Consider the following 14,125-nt stretch of genomic DNA (forward strand, 5'->3'; position numbering starts at 1 on the left):
CATGGGGTTCTCCAGACAAGAATCCTAGAGTAGGTAGCCATTTCCTTCTCCAGGGAATCTTCTTGGACCAGGGATTGAACCCGTATTGCCTGCATTGGCAGATGGATTCTTTACCACTGAGCCACCAGAGAAGCCCATACATACCTGTATAGGCACATATATACGCATATATGTTATAGATAATGTGTACATATGTACGTTAGTAATGTTCATAATACTAAATTCATAGTATTATGAAAATTCTTTTTCACACCGATGCACCTCCTGAGATAGTCCACGTTAATTGCTGTTTATTCTTTCACATAGAAATATATACAATTATACACACTTACATATTTACAGATATACACTGTTTTTTTAAATATACGAATACTACCTTAATTTCACACATCTCTGGGTTCTGACTTTTGTTTTCCATTCAATAACATATCACAGGCATCCTCAAGACAGGAGAGATGGGCCTGGTTCATTCTTTTTAGCATCTACATTATATATATCCAATAGTTCATGTGTATCTTCATTCAGTTAACCATTTCCCTGTTCATGGATATTTGAGTTGCTTCCAATGTTTTGCTATAACAATTAATGCTGTGACTAATACCTTTATATATTAACATATCTCATCTCAAAATGGTAGTTTGCATTTTTTTTTCTTTTGCTCTAAGATAGATTCCCCCACAGGAGGTAGATTACCCAAGGGAATAGAATAATCCAAAGGATGAGAGATCCCATTCAGTTGTGTTAATGATCCTTATTTGCTGTTATTAATTCCAATGATACTGCCTTATATAGAGTCAAACTGAGCCAACATTGACTGTCTGTCCTCTGTGTGTGTCATGAGCTGGGACCACCATCCCAGGTTGACAACCTAGAGGGCCATCAGGAACAGAGAAGGGGGTGGGCCAGGGGCCAGTGTGCCCGACCCCTTCCCAGGGGTGGCCACATCCTAGTGAGGAGTGATGGCCTCTCTGGTCTGAGCAGGAAGCATATGCTCAGGCAGATAAATGACCCCACGAGTCCCTCACACTCTGCTGTGTCTCCAAACAAGCCACAAGGCTCACATTTGGGCTTCCCTGCCAGACTGCCTTCATCCACCCACCTCTCCTCCTAGGCTCTGTGGGATAGGCATCCTTCGTGGGTACAAGGGGTATGCACAGCTGGAACCCTGAAGCTACAGAGCTCTTGAGTCAGCCTTGCTGACGGTTTCCCACTGTGATTCATACATTCACAGATGTAGTTTCTGGATGTGTCTGTGTCTGTGGTGCTCACAGCACAGCAGGTGTCTTATTTCTGAACCCCACCCCCACTACCATCTCCTAAATTCCTTACAGAGCTTGTGTACATGTAGTTTTCCAGTGACTGTCTTGAAAATAACAAGCAAGCAAGTCCATGACTCTTGACCAAGGTCTCGCTTAGGTCCAGAGTCGCTGGGCCACACCCTAAGGCCCCTCCCACCTACCTTCACAGCCTTGGCTCTGTTGATGAGCCCGTCGTCCTGAGAACTTCCAATGAGCAGATCCACCTTGACCCGTGGGGCCCTCTGCAGCACTCGGGCTGGGGTCTCTCGGAGGTACTGGCCGTCGACCACCGGACCCCAGTAGTGGAAAGGACCACTCACAGCCAGAAGCTGCATCAGGTGCAAAGTGGTGTCATGGTTTATATAGACTTCATCCTCAAAAACTGATACTGAAATAGCCAGTTGTACTGCTTCACCAGGGGCTTCCCCAGTGGCTCAGTGGTAAAGAACCCCACCTGCCAATGCAGGAGATGCAGGAGATGAGGGTTCAACACCTGGGTAGAGAAGATCCCCTTGAGAAGGAAAGAGCAACCCACTCCAGTATTTTTGCCTAAAAAATCCCATGGACAGAGGAGCCTGGCAGGCTATAGTCCAGAGGGTCACAAAGAGTCAGACACGACTGAGCCACTGAGCACAACACAGTTGCTTCGCTTAATCAAGTCTTAACCATAATGAGCACCAATGCTGGCTATTCACCCAAAGCTCTACTGGGAAAGAGAGTAACGTGGCCAGAACAGCAAGCAGGCAGGACACCAGGCCACAGTGCTGGGGTCAGGATGGCGAGTCTTACTCGGAGCAGTGACTAGTCCCTAGGAGAGCATCCCAGAACCTCCCACCGAGATGACAACAAATCCACTGGGAGGAAGGGTAAGCCTGAGCCTGTAGGGGATATGGATCGTGATGGTGGCCAAAGGCAGGACATGACAGGAAATTTATCAGCTTTAGTCACAGTCTGATTAGCTCATATTTGGAAGAGCTGAGGATAAGACTTGCTCCAGGTCCATGAGTCCAGGCCCGCTGCAGAAGGGATGAAAGCCTCAGCTCAGATGACAAGTTATTCTTTCTAGAGTCCCCTTTGTCAATATCAGGGCCAGGCAGGGAGCCTGGGGGCTGTAGCACCATCTTTATACGTTGGAGAAGAAGCACACAGCTGCCATGTCTAAGGGGCGTGGTGGCCTCGCTGCACTGCAGCCCTGTCCACAGTACTCAGTGCATGTTACTGTGACCTGACCAGGTGACACCATGATCCCAGCAAGACCCTTTACAGATGTCACTTCATCTTCTCTACTCTGTAAGAGTCCCGTTATTAACCCCATTCTGCGTGCATGCTCGTGCCTGAGTCTTTGGGACCCCATGGACTGTAGCCCACCAGGCTCTTCTGTCTATGGAATTCCCCAGGCAAGAATACTGGAGTGGGTTGCCATTTCCTCCTCTAAGGGAATCTTCCCAACCCAGGGATCAAACCCAGGTCTCCTGGGTCTCCTGCATTGGCAGGTGGATTCTTTACCACTGAGTCACCTGGGAAACCCTATTATCCCCATAGTACAGACAAAATCTGGTGCACAGAGACCAGTCGATCCTCAGGACCCGAGTTTGGTCCATGACGTACTGCAGCCCAGGCACAGCTCAGGGAGGTGGGGGGGTGGTCAGGGAATATGCATTTGGCCCCAGCTGGTCACCAGCCTACTGCGTGGCCTTGGGTGGGTCCTGTCTCCTTTCTGGCCTGGTTTCCACTTGTAAAAGATCCCTCCGTCCCCAACTCACATACAAGTGCCCACCTTGGTCTGGGCATCATTGAGGATTCTGGCCGGCTCCTGGCGGAGGCAGGACACCATTTCTTGGACAGACGAGCTGGGGCAGCCAACCTCCTTTGCCAAAGCAGCTGCCTGTTGCCGAGCCCTCTCTGGCCTGATGACTGCGGCAGGGGAGAGCGCAGAGCCACCCTAGAAGAGAGAGCAGACTCAGAGCCCAAAGTCTAGATCATCTCCCACGCCCTGCTCAGCCCAGAGACCCCAGGGCTGCATCAGGGCTCTGCGTCCTTCTTCCAGGTGTGGGAGTCCCAGGACCCTTCCCTCGAGTGCCCACAGGCGTCTGGGAGGTCAGGGCTGGTCAATATCACATCAACATGCTGTGTGGTCTTGAATGAGTCTCTCTGGGCCTCAGGTTTCTCACCTGTGAAGTGAGGGCAGTAGACAGAGTGGTCTTCAGTCCTGACTATGAACTAAGGTTGTGTGTGTGTGTGTGTGTGTGTGTGAGTCATGCAGTCCAGTTCTTTGCGATCCAATGGACTGTAGCCCACCAGGTTCCTCTGTTCATGAGATTCTCCAGGCAAGAACACTGGAGTGGGTTGCTGTGCCCTTCTCCAGGGGATCTTCCCAACCCAGGGATGGAAGCCGGGTCTCCTGCATTGCAGGCAGATTCTTTACCATCTGAGTCACCAGGGAAGCCCAAACTAAGGTTGCATATTGAGACAAAGAGTTGACGGTGGTTGAGCAGGGACAAAAATCAGAACTGTCCTCTGAGAAGAGGACTCCACAAAAGGTGGGTACATCCCACCAACGCCTCCTGAGGATTTCTTAAATAGCAAGCTTTCCTGGCTCGGTTAAGATAGAGTCAGACTTGAAAATAGATGCCTACCTAGAAGGTGATGGAAACACAGTCATCGTGAAATAAATTGTATTGGCAGTCATTGTAAGTCTCCGTAAAATCTTTAGGTCTCTGGGAGCATTTTCTAAGAAGGCAGGTGGTGGTTGCTAGGTCCTGGGCAGTGGGTCTCAGCCTGGACGGTTGGTGGGATTGGATCTTCCGCCCGGGGTAGAAGAGTTTAGCTGAGCAGGGTAGGATCCTGGGGCCTGTCCTCTGTGGGTCAACCCCTCCCTCCAGCTCAGACATAGGCTGGGGCCCCCCACGGAATCTGAGACAGCCAGGGCGGGACTGCTGGCATCACCACCATTTCTCACAATGCCACCTCTAACAACAGTAGCAGAACGGCCATTGACTGGAGACTTCAATTAACTTGAGTTAATCTTGTTTTATCTCATTGGGTCCTCACAATAGCTGTGTACCTTAGCAGCTGTTACTGTCTCCATTTGATAAACATGGTAATAAAGAAACAGGGAAATGAGCAACTTAGCCAAGCACAAAAATCTTATCAGAGGCAGAAACAGCCTGTGGCTTCTAGACAGTCAGGCTTCAGAGCGTACTGTGCTCAGGACCCCAGGAAGAAAGTAGAAGGGTCTAGATCAATTCCTGGGTTGGGAAGATCCTCTGGAGAAGGGAATGGCTACCTACTCCAGTATTCTTGCCTGGAGAATTCTATGGACAGAGGAGCCTGGCAGGCTACATTCCATGGGGTCACAGAGAGTTGGACATGACTGAGCACACACCCACATAATTTACTTAAGCTTCACAATCATCCCACGAGGCAGGGGGAATTATCATCTGATTTTGTAGATGATGGGGGTTAAGGCACAGAGGGGCTCTGTGGGTCTCCAGTCAAAGACTTGCTCTGAGCTTCAGCATCTGTTAACCAGGGCAAGTCCTAACTCCAGGTTTAAGCAGTAATACAAGAAAAACACCAACCAACCCAGGGCCTGGAGGTCAGCAATGGTCGGCAGTGAATAGGTTCACGATGGTTGAACCCTCACCATCATGATGGGTTGAGTCCCTGGGCCCTTGGGTTTGTTTCCAATGATGAAGACCACCGCAGATGCTCAGTCTTAAGGGAAAACACACACACACTAATACACACTAAAGATATTCAAGGTCAAAGCCCTTCTAAATTACACACTGAGCTGCCAGAGTGCAGGAGGCTGAGGTGGGCTGGTTTGACCCACGGGTAGGTCGTGAGGAGACGTGGGTTTCAGGAGGGGGCCCTCTAATGTGTTCTACACTTTCTACAGATATAAAAAGCCAGAGTCCCTGATACGGTGAGGAAGTGGTTAACAGCGTGGGTCACACTAATATTGCCAAGATGCCTCAGAGAACGTTTTTCTCTGCAAGGACTTTGTCTTAATTGATCTTTCTGAAGGAAACCATGTTCTTCATGGAAAATCGGTGGTTAAACAAGCCAACTGCCAGCTCAGCCCTCACTTTGAAGCACTTGGTTGAAGACAAAGAACTGCGGGTGGGAGGAGGGGGTGGTACACAGAGTTGTGCAGAGAGAGGGGGCTTAGGGGGCAGAAGAACCGGGTTCAAACCCCAACCCTGCCGCTCACTGATGAAGTGACCTTGGGCCAGTGAGTGGCCCCCGGGGCCTCAGTTTCCTCATCTGTAAATGCGGATGATGAACCAACTTCACAGGTCACTATGAGGATGCCCAGAGAAGGGGGCAGAGTCCTCCCCACGGAAGGCAGAGAGGTCTCCGCTGCTGTGGGCACCACGGGGCTCCGCAGACCCGGGACTGGAGTGGGTTCTCTCCAGCCCACCCTGTCACCCCAGCCAGCCATCCGCAGCTCTGGGCCCGAACTTTATCTAAATCTGACCTAGCTATCGAGTGGCAATGAGTTTCCGCTTTTTTTTTTTCTTTTTAACTTTAAAAATAGCACAGGGCAAAAACCACAAGTGCTGACCACTGCTTCTTCGTTCTGGAGCCTCCAAACATGGGAAGGTATCTTGACCTCAGTCAGCCACAACGGTCGCTTCAGAGTCAGGACCTGCCCTTGGGCGAGCGCAGGCACAGACCACATGGTCAAATGGAGAGGCACCTCACGATATAGTCATACACACACACGCACACAAGGACACACACACACACACTTACCGACATATATTCTCACACAAAGACACAGATAGAAAGACACACGCAGACACACTCAGAAACACACAGGCACTCAGCTACATACACAGACAGACTCTTGACTGGGACACCTCAGTGAACCCCTCACAGTCCTTCCCCGGAAAGCAACAAGGAGGGGTAGTTTCTGTGACAAACGTGCCATCCCAGGAGGGCCTGGGGGCCCTTCCTTTCTTTGGGGGGTGAGGAGGGGGGCTCTGGGTGGCAGATGAGCCCTCCGGGAGGTGCAGGCTCCTCTCACTGCCTCCCTCACCCTTCTCTGCCCACCCCCCACTGTGCATTTCTCACCCGTGAGGTCGCGGGTGGCGGGGGGCTGGTAGTGATGATCACTCGTGAAGAGCGAGGGGGTGGATGGGAAGCTGGGTGCCCGCTGGGGGCACAGTGTGGAATCAAGGAGTTAATTCATGCTGAGACCTTGTGAAGGCGCCCTGCAGGGAGACGTAACAAGGATGGTGGCAATTCTCATTTAAACAGCACTCACTATGTGTCACACGCTCCAGGACGCTGTGCTCATAAAGGCTGACTTACTCTCAAAGAGCAACCCTGCAAGGTCGGGGGGGGGGGCGGCAGGGACTGGGTTATCTGAGCCTTACAGGTGATGAAATTCAGGGCGGAGATCAAGCCACTTGTCCTGTGTGTCACAGCTGGAGAGGGACAGCACCGGGATTCCAACCTTTGCAACCTGCTCTAACCTTGTGCGTCCTCTGTCTTATGCCTCTGGTCGCCGCCCTTTCCATCCCTGTGTGAATGTGAGGTCAAAGCAAAGCGGAAAGGCATGGTCCGGGGTTTGGGCCCACCAGGGTTTTGACCCCAGCTCTGCCTGTGGCCATCTTGCCAATTCCCTTTGTCATGTTGGGCTTCCAGCTCCTGATCTGAAAAATGGGGCTATTTTCATGAACATTCACAGAGCTGCTATGTGGATTACATAAAATAATGGAAGCCAACTACTTAACATGGAATTATCATTCAGTAAAGTTAGTTGTAATGATCATGGTGGATATTGTTATCCATGTGTTTAACTCCTACAATTTGACTTATTCTCAAGTCACTCAAGCCTGCAGTTACACACCAAGTGACAGGTAGCAAGTCCCTTGTGATCTCTGTCCTGCAATTGTGCTCAAGCTCACTTCCTGCTTGTTGAAAATATGGACTGTATCCAGCAGGATACACATATTAGTGGCCTCCACATGAGGCTCTCTATCATCAGGGTTAAGAGAACAAGCAGAAATTCATGTGCTTTCAAAGATCAGAGTGGGAAGAGATCTCTCATGCCCAGAAATCTCTTCCCACTCTGGGCATGAGAGTAGTCCAGAGGAAGCTGCTCAGATGTAGGACTTGAGTGGGCTTTGATGGAAGGAAGTGATTAGAGAAAAGGAAAGAAGGCAGGTGGCCACTCTTGAGGGAGTAGGCAGGGATGGCAGGTGAATCCAGGGGTCTGATCACCCCAAGCAGCTAAGGGGAATGGGAGCTGGTTTCAGGAATCCCAGAATCCCCAGATTAGGACTTCAGTCAGTTCAGTTACTCAGTCATGTCTGACTCTGCGCCCCCAAGGACTGCAGCATGCCAGGCTTCCCTGTCCATCACCAACTCCCAGAGCTTGCTCAAACTCATGTCCATAGAGTCAGTGATGCCATCCAACCATCTCATCCTCTGTCACCCCCTTCTCCTCCTGCCTTCACTCTTTCCCAGCATGAGGGTCTTTTCCAATGAGTCAGTTCTTTCCATCAGGTGACCAAAGTATTGGAGTTTCAGCTTCAGCATCAGTCCTTCTAATGAATATTCAGGACTGATTTCCTTTAGGGTTGACTGGTTGGATCTCCTTGCAGTCCAAGGGACTCTCAAGAGTCTTCTCCAACACTGCAGTTCAAAAGCATCGATTCTTCAACTCAGCCTTCTTTATGGTCCAACTCTCACATCCATACACGACTACTTGAAAAACCATAGCTTTGGCTAGACAGACTTTTGTGGGCAAAGTAACATCTCTGCTTTTTAATATACTGTCTAGGTTGGTCATAGCTTTAAGATTAGGACTTAGAACTCAGAAACACAGGTACTAAATGAGTTATCCAGCAACTGTGTAAGTGAATGGATGGATGAATCAATGGATGGATTAGTTAATTCTCCTGAGTAAGAGAGGCATGTGCACAGAGAGGTAGGGAGGAACAAATGTAAGAGAGCTTTAAATTCAGCCTAAGCAAGATAAGCGATTAGAAAGCAGTAAACCCCGGGACACAGGCAGGTATCCCACAGGCAACAAGGAGTTAGTAAAGGCTTCTGAACGGGGTGTGACAGAAGGTATTTTAGGAATATTCTTGGGTCATTTATTTTTGCATCTCAGTGCTGAAAATGGTGCATAGCACTCAGTAGCCCCTCAGCAAATGAGCATCAAAGCCTCTGGAAGGTGAAAAATTCTGATGGCAGAGGTTGGGACGGGTATTCCCTTACCACCAGAACCTAGCACAAAGCTTGGTGCACAGCAGGCCTTCACTAAAGATCGGTGGGCAGAATGGAACTCAAGTGAATGGCTGGATGGCTGACTGACGGCTGTGTGGGATGAACAGGAGAGGTCCTGTCTGAAGCAGGGATTACCACAGAGGCTTGTGTGGGTGGAGGAGAGAGGGGTGAGGCATGAACCAGAATATCACTGCCATTGCTCTGCATTGGACCCTCTCCTGGGAACGGACCCAAACCTGGAAACTTGCCACCAGAACATCATAGACTGGCTGGGTTTTTTGTTACTGTTTGGTCATGTCCAACTCTTTTGTGATGCCATAGACTATAGCGCACTAGGCTCCTCTGTTCTTGGGATTTCCCAGGCAAGAATACTGGAATGGATTGCCATTTTCTTCCCAACCCAGGGATCAAACTCGAATCTCCTGCATTGCAGGCAGATTCTTTTTACCACTGAGCCACCTGTGAAGCCCCCTAGCTGGACTGGGGGACATCAGTGAGGCAGACAACTCAGAGATAACTCTGCAAACTAAAGCAAGAGATAGACTTCAAAAAAAAAAAAAATCTTCTATACGTGCAAGTTAATATTAATATTGCTTTTAATCTTTTCTACACTGAAATCATCTTCTTTTCTTGATCCCTAAAAGCATGAGTTTCACTCTGATTTGTAACACTTTGATTCTGGCAAAATTTCAGTCAAAGGGATGATAATTAACACAACTTTCATCCGGAGTCCCTAGTCTTCGGGGCATTGGAGCACACTGCCCCCTTCCTCTGCTTCTTTGGAATCAGCAGTTCTTGGTTTTAGTTGGTGGGAGCCCAGGGAATTTGGATGAAGGAAAAGGGGGGTATCTTAAACCTTGTTGGAGAACTAAATGGCAACCCACTCCAGAACTCTTTGCTAGAGAATTTCATGGACAGAGGAGCCTGGTAGACTACAACTGAGGGGGTCGCAAAGAGTCAGACACGAGTCAGCAACTCACATACATAGACCTTGTTAGTGTCCTTTGAATATCAGACAAAATGATGCCCTTGAAGCATCTTAACACCATCTGCAGGGATGAATTATAGCCTAGGAGAGCTCGTGAAAGACAAAGCTCTGTGAGTGCTGCTTCTTTTGTGGAGAAATGCGTGTGCACAGAATACGTCACCTCTCCGAGCCTCAGTGACCTCCACTATAAAGTGCTGGCCTCACAGTCTTGCTGCCAGAGGTATCGAGTATGCTGCGTGGGGAACTCAGCGTGGGACCGGTGCAGGGCAAGGGAATGGCCCACTGGCTCTCCTGCTGTTCCTCTTAGGACTATGGGTCTTCCCAGTAGGACACACCAGCCTTTCACTGACTAATTCTGAATTGCCACGCCCTTTAAAACTTTGAAAACAACCTCCAGTGTGGAAAAACTGGGGGAGCAATTTGTGAATCAGGGCCGATGGCAAGAATCAACCTGCAGGAAAAGCAAGCAGCCCAGTTCCTCTGAGGAGCAAGGAACTGAAAGGAGACCTGGCTTCCCGGCCAGTCTGCTTCCGCCCTGCCATAGGACCCCTGCTGGGTCCTCCTCACCCTCTCTTCCCCTTCCATCTCTCCACCTTTAAAGTATACAACTTTTAAAGGGAGGTGGAAGAGAAGGAACATTTTATAAAGTAACTTCTAAGAGCCAGGTCATTCCTGCACATTTTCTCATGTGATCCTAGCAACAGCCCTGTATGGATTACCATCCCCACTTTACAGATGGAGAGACTGAGGCCCAGGTGGGCAAGTACTTTGTTCAAGGTCTTGGGACTGAAAGCATCAGAGCCAGGGTTATAAAGCTTGCACTGTCTCCCTACACCGTCCTACCTACAGGCAGAGACAACAAGAGCTCAGCCCATCACATTCCTGCTTTCCACTACACTCGGTAGTGGCTGATGGGCGGTGATTTGTAAACAAGACGTTTGCAAGGTGGTCAGGACAGAGAGAGGAAAGGCGGGGAGAGCCTGGCTTCACCGGCCGCAGGAGTGCCAAATGGGAAACAGTCTCACAGGCCGGCTTGTAAATGCCCCTCCCTTGTCATGACCTCATTAAGTCTGCGACATGGAAAAGCCACCCTGAGACCAACCAGAACCAGAACCCACCCTGGGTCACTGTGATGTGCGTTTACAAGTGTCCCACATTCTGTTTTATATAGAGTGTTCGCTCAGACCATCTCAACACTCCAACCCATGTGACAAAGTAGGAAGAACCAATATTATTTTAAAAGGAAATACATTACTTATTTAATCACTCTTTTTGTACATTCCCTACCTCATTCCAAAAGGAAATTGGGATATATTCCGGAAAGAATGTCAACAAAGTCTAGTAAACTGTTGGTACAGATGAAGGAGGTTAAGAAGCCAGATTTTCTGGCCCCAAGATGCTGTGGTTTTCCCAGGCTTCCATGCTGCCATGATGGAGGGCAGGTGTCCTGTGAAGTCCACAGGCATCCTGACTCCCTCATTTCCCCGTTGCCTATCACTCCACCAGGCTCTTTGGATAGTCCAACTCTATCAGTTCCCAGGGTCCCCTATTAATTCAAGATGAGGGACTGATGAGTGATTTTTTGGACTCTTTATAGTTTTCAAAATATTCTAACTTCTCTCCAAAGAATTTTATAACATTTAATTAGAACAAATTTTAATTGCATTTAAAAGAGTAATTCCTTACTAAAATATAACCTGACTCTTGTTGAGAGGAAAGCAGGCATAGCCACTGATCTGTGGACAAGTGGCGAGGTCAAAACCACGTACGAACACTTGGCAGGGGGAATAAAGCTGGGGCAGAAGGAAGACCACGGTGGGCAGAGGGAAGTGGTCCTGACCAATGGGTGTGGTCCCCAGAGCGAGCCTCAGCGTCATCACATCCCAGGTTTGCCAAAATGGCAATCCTCTTCACACCTAGAAAAAGGCCAGCATGTACTGTTCTATCAGTGTCTCCTTGGTTTTGCTGTTTAGTCGCTCAGTCGTGTCTGACTCCTTGAGACCCCTTGCGGTGCTCTTCTGTCCATGGGGTTTCCTAGGCAAGAATACTGAAATGGGTTTACCATTTCCTCCTCCAGAGTATCTTTCCAACCCAGGGATTGAACCCATGTCTCCTGCACTGCAGGTGGATTTTCTGACCACTGAACTATCAGGGAAACCCAATTTGTCACCTCTGTATAGCGCAGAAATCTATGGTAGAAAATAAAGATCAGCAAAACAATGGAAACTTAAATACAATTTTCTGAGTCAAGGAGCAATGACTGTGAGATATTGTTAGCCTCTCAGCATGTCCCGTGTGTGTGTGTGTGTGTGTGTGTGTGTGTGTGTGTGTCTGGGTCTATTTGTATATTTATATGTAGGGAATAAATTAGATCATACTGATTTTGAACTTGTCTTTTTCACCTCTCGGTCCATTGTGCATATCCTTCTGTGCTGGTACCTAGCCATTTATGAGACTTTCTAATGTCAACAGTGCATCGGGTATTTAGGCTGTTAGGGAGAGAGTCATGGACAGGTTAGGAGCGCCTGCAGGTCACACTTGAATGCAAAGCACAGCTCTGATTGGTACTTTTTGATCTGGACTCTTCCTTCATCTGCAAGAAGGAGTATAATGATGCTGATAGCTTCTCTAGAAGACCTCAGACAGGATAACTGACTTGCCCCAAATCATCTACTGTTACCAAGTTGGATTCAGGATGCTTTTCTTCAAAGCCATCGCGTCACCTGGCCCTGCTATGCCGAAGGGAGCAGGGGACCAGGCTACTGTCTGCTCTCAACCTCCCTTCTCCTGACATCTCTGGCAAACGCTCCTTCCCACCTGCCTCGGTTACAAATTGCCTCTGCTACCTGTGGATGTGCTGTGTGGAGGCCCTGCCCAGGCATCCGCTGGAGGCGGCCTTCCCGGGGCGGGGCGCCTCCCAGGCACTTGGTCAGCCTTGGCTTTGCCCCTTTAGAACCATGCTCGCTCTCCTGTCATGCTTGTCTTCCATGCTCTTGGAAACTTGACAAAATGCCTTTTTTTCCCCCCATCTGTCACGAGCATTACACCCAACGGCCTCTGTCACCTTCTGCCTGTCAGAAACCATTTAAACGCGTGGCACTCGAAACGTACTGCTGTCCCAGGCTAAGCTTTCACCCTTTAAAAGGGAATACGCTGACTCCTGGCCAAGGCAACGGCCGCCTTCTGATTTCAAAGGGAATGGAAAGGCAGGCTCCTGGAGCTCTCCCTCTGTTCTCAACGAGCAGTTCATACACACATGCAGTAGGGGAAGTGTCGCCTTTGAAAAGTAATTTCCAAATTACAACTTGTAAAAGTGCCTAGGTACCTGGATGTTTCTGTCCAGCCATTGCTCCCGTGGCTCTGTTTCAGGGACCGGCTGATTTAGAATGAATGCCTAGGACAGCTGGGACTGTATGGAGGAGAGGGCAAATCTTAGAGGAGGTTGGCCTGGGCTTTCCCACATTCCTACGCTTTGGCTTTGAACAGATTAGTCACTTCTTCAAGACTCAGTTCCCTCAGCCTTACAGCCTTGCTGCCAGAGATATAGGAAGTAAGGAGTGTGAGAACTCAGCACAGGGCCGCGTGCAGAGCAAACGCCCCACTGGCTCCCGCTCCTTCAATTCCTCTTAGTTCTCTAGGTCCTCCCAGTGGGACACGCCAGCCCTTCGCTGAATAATTATACATTGTCATGCTTTTAAAAAATTTGTAAAGCAAAACCAGTGTAGAGAAGTGGTAACAACACAGACTAAGCAAAAAGAAAGACTTGCATTCGAGCCTCTGCTCTTAGTGGCCTTGTCTTATTGGGCAAATCAGTTAACTTTACCCTATCCATTTTGTGAAGTTAGAATTTTATTTTACTTTTTAATCTTCTCTCCATTTGCTGCACAGTGGGTTCTTGTTGGTTATCCATTCTAAATATAGCAGTGTATACATGTCCATCCTAAAGAAAGAAAGAAAAGTGAAGTCGCTCAGTCATGTCCAACTTTTTGCGACCCCATGGACTGTAGCCTACCAGGTTCCTCCGTCCATGGGATTTTCCAGGCAAGAGTACTGGAGTGGGTTGCTATTTCCTTCTCCAGGGGATCTTCCCTACCCAGGGATCGAAGCTGGGTCTCCCGCATTGCAGGCTGACGCTTTACCGTCTGAGCCACCAGGGAAGTCACACATGTCCATCCTAAACTGCCTAACTATTCCTTCCTCCCAGCCTTTCCCCTGGCGACCATAAGTTCGCTAAGCCTGTGAGTCTCTTTCCGTTTTGTAAGTTCATTTGTATCAATTCTTTTTAGACTCCACCTATAAAGGATGTCATACGATATTTCTCCTTCTGTGACTCACTTCACTCAGTACGACAATCTCTGGGCCCATCCATGTTGCTACAAATGGCATTATTTCATTCTCTTTAATGGCTGAGTAATAGTCCGTTGTGTCTTCTTTATCGACAGAGGAAGCTCTGTCGATGGGCATTTAGGCTGTCCCCATGTCTTGGTTACTGTAGACATGGTTACTCGGTTACTTGGTTCATGCTGTAGTGAACACGGGGGTGAAGGTACCCTTTCACATCATGTTTTTCTCTGAATATATGCCCAGGAGT

The 14,125-nt window shown here is 48.9% G+C and overlaps 1 protein-coding gene across 1 annotated transcript in view; it reads right to left on the reverse strand.

Moving 5' to 3' along the window:
* TG (thyroglobulin) overlaps nucleotides 1–14,125 on the reverse strand; it is a 235,215-nt gene that overhangs the window by 37,964 nt on the left and 183,126 nt on the right. The window contains exons 42-43 of the mRNA XM_061438544.1: nucleotides 3,076–3,240; nucleotides 1,460–1,627 (exon numbers count right to left, since the gene is read on the reverse strand). Of these exons, the coding sequence (XP_061294528.1) occupies nucleotides 1,460–1,627; nucleotides 3,076–3,240 (333 nt within the window). The remainder of the gene's footprint in view (nucleotides 1–1,459; nucleotides 1,628–3,075; nucleotides 3,241–14,125) is intronic.

Source organism: Bos javanicus, chromosome 14 (genome assembly GCF_032452875.1).
Source record: "Bos javanicus breed banteng chromosome 14, ARS-OSU_banteng_1.0, whole genome shotgun sequence".
In the NCBI taxonomy this organism is placed as follows: Eukaryota; Metazoa; Chordata; class Mammalia; order Artiodactyla; family Bovidae; genus Bos; species Bos javanicus.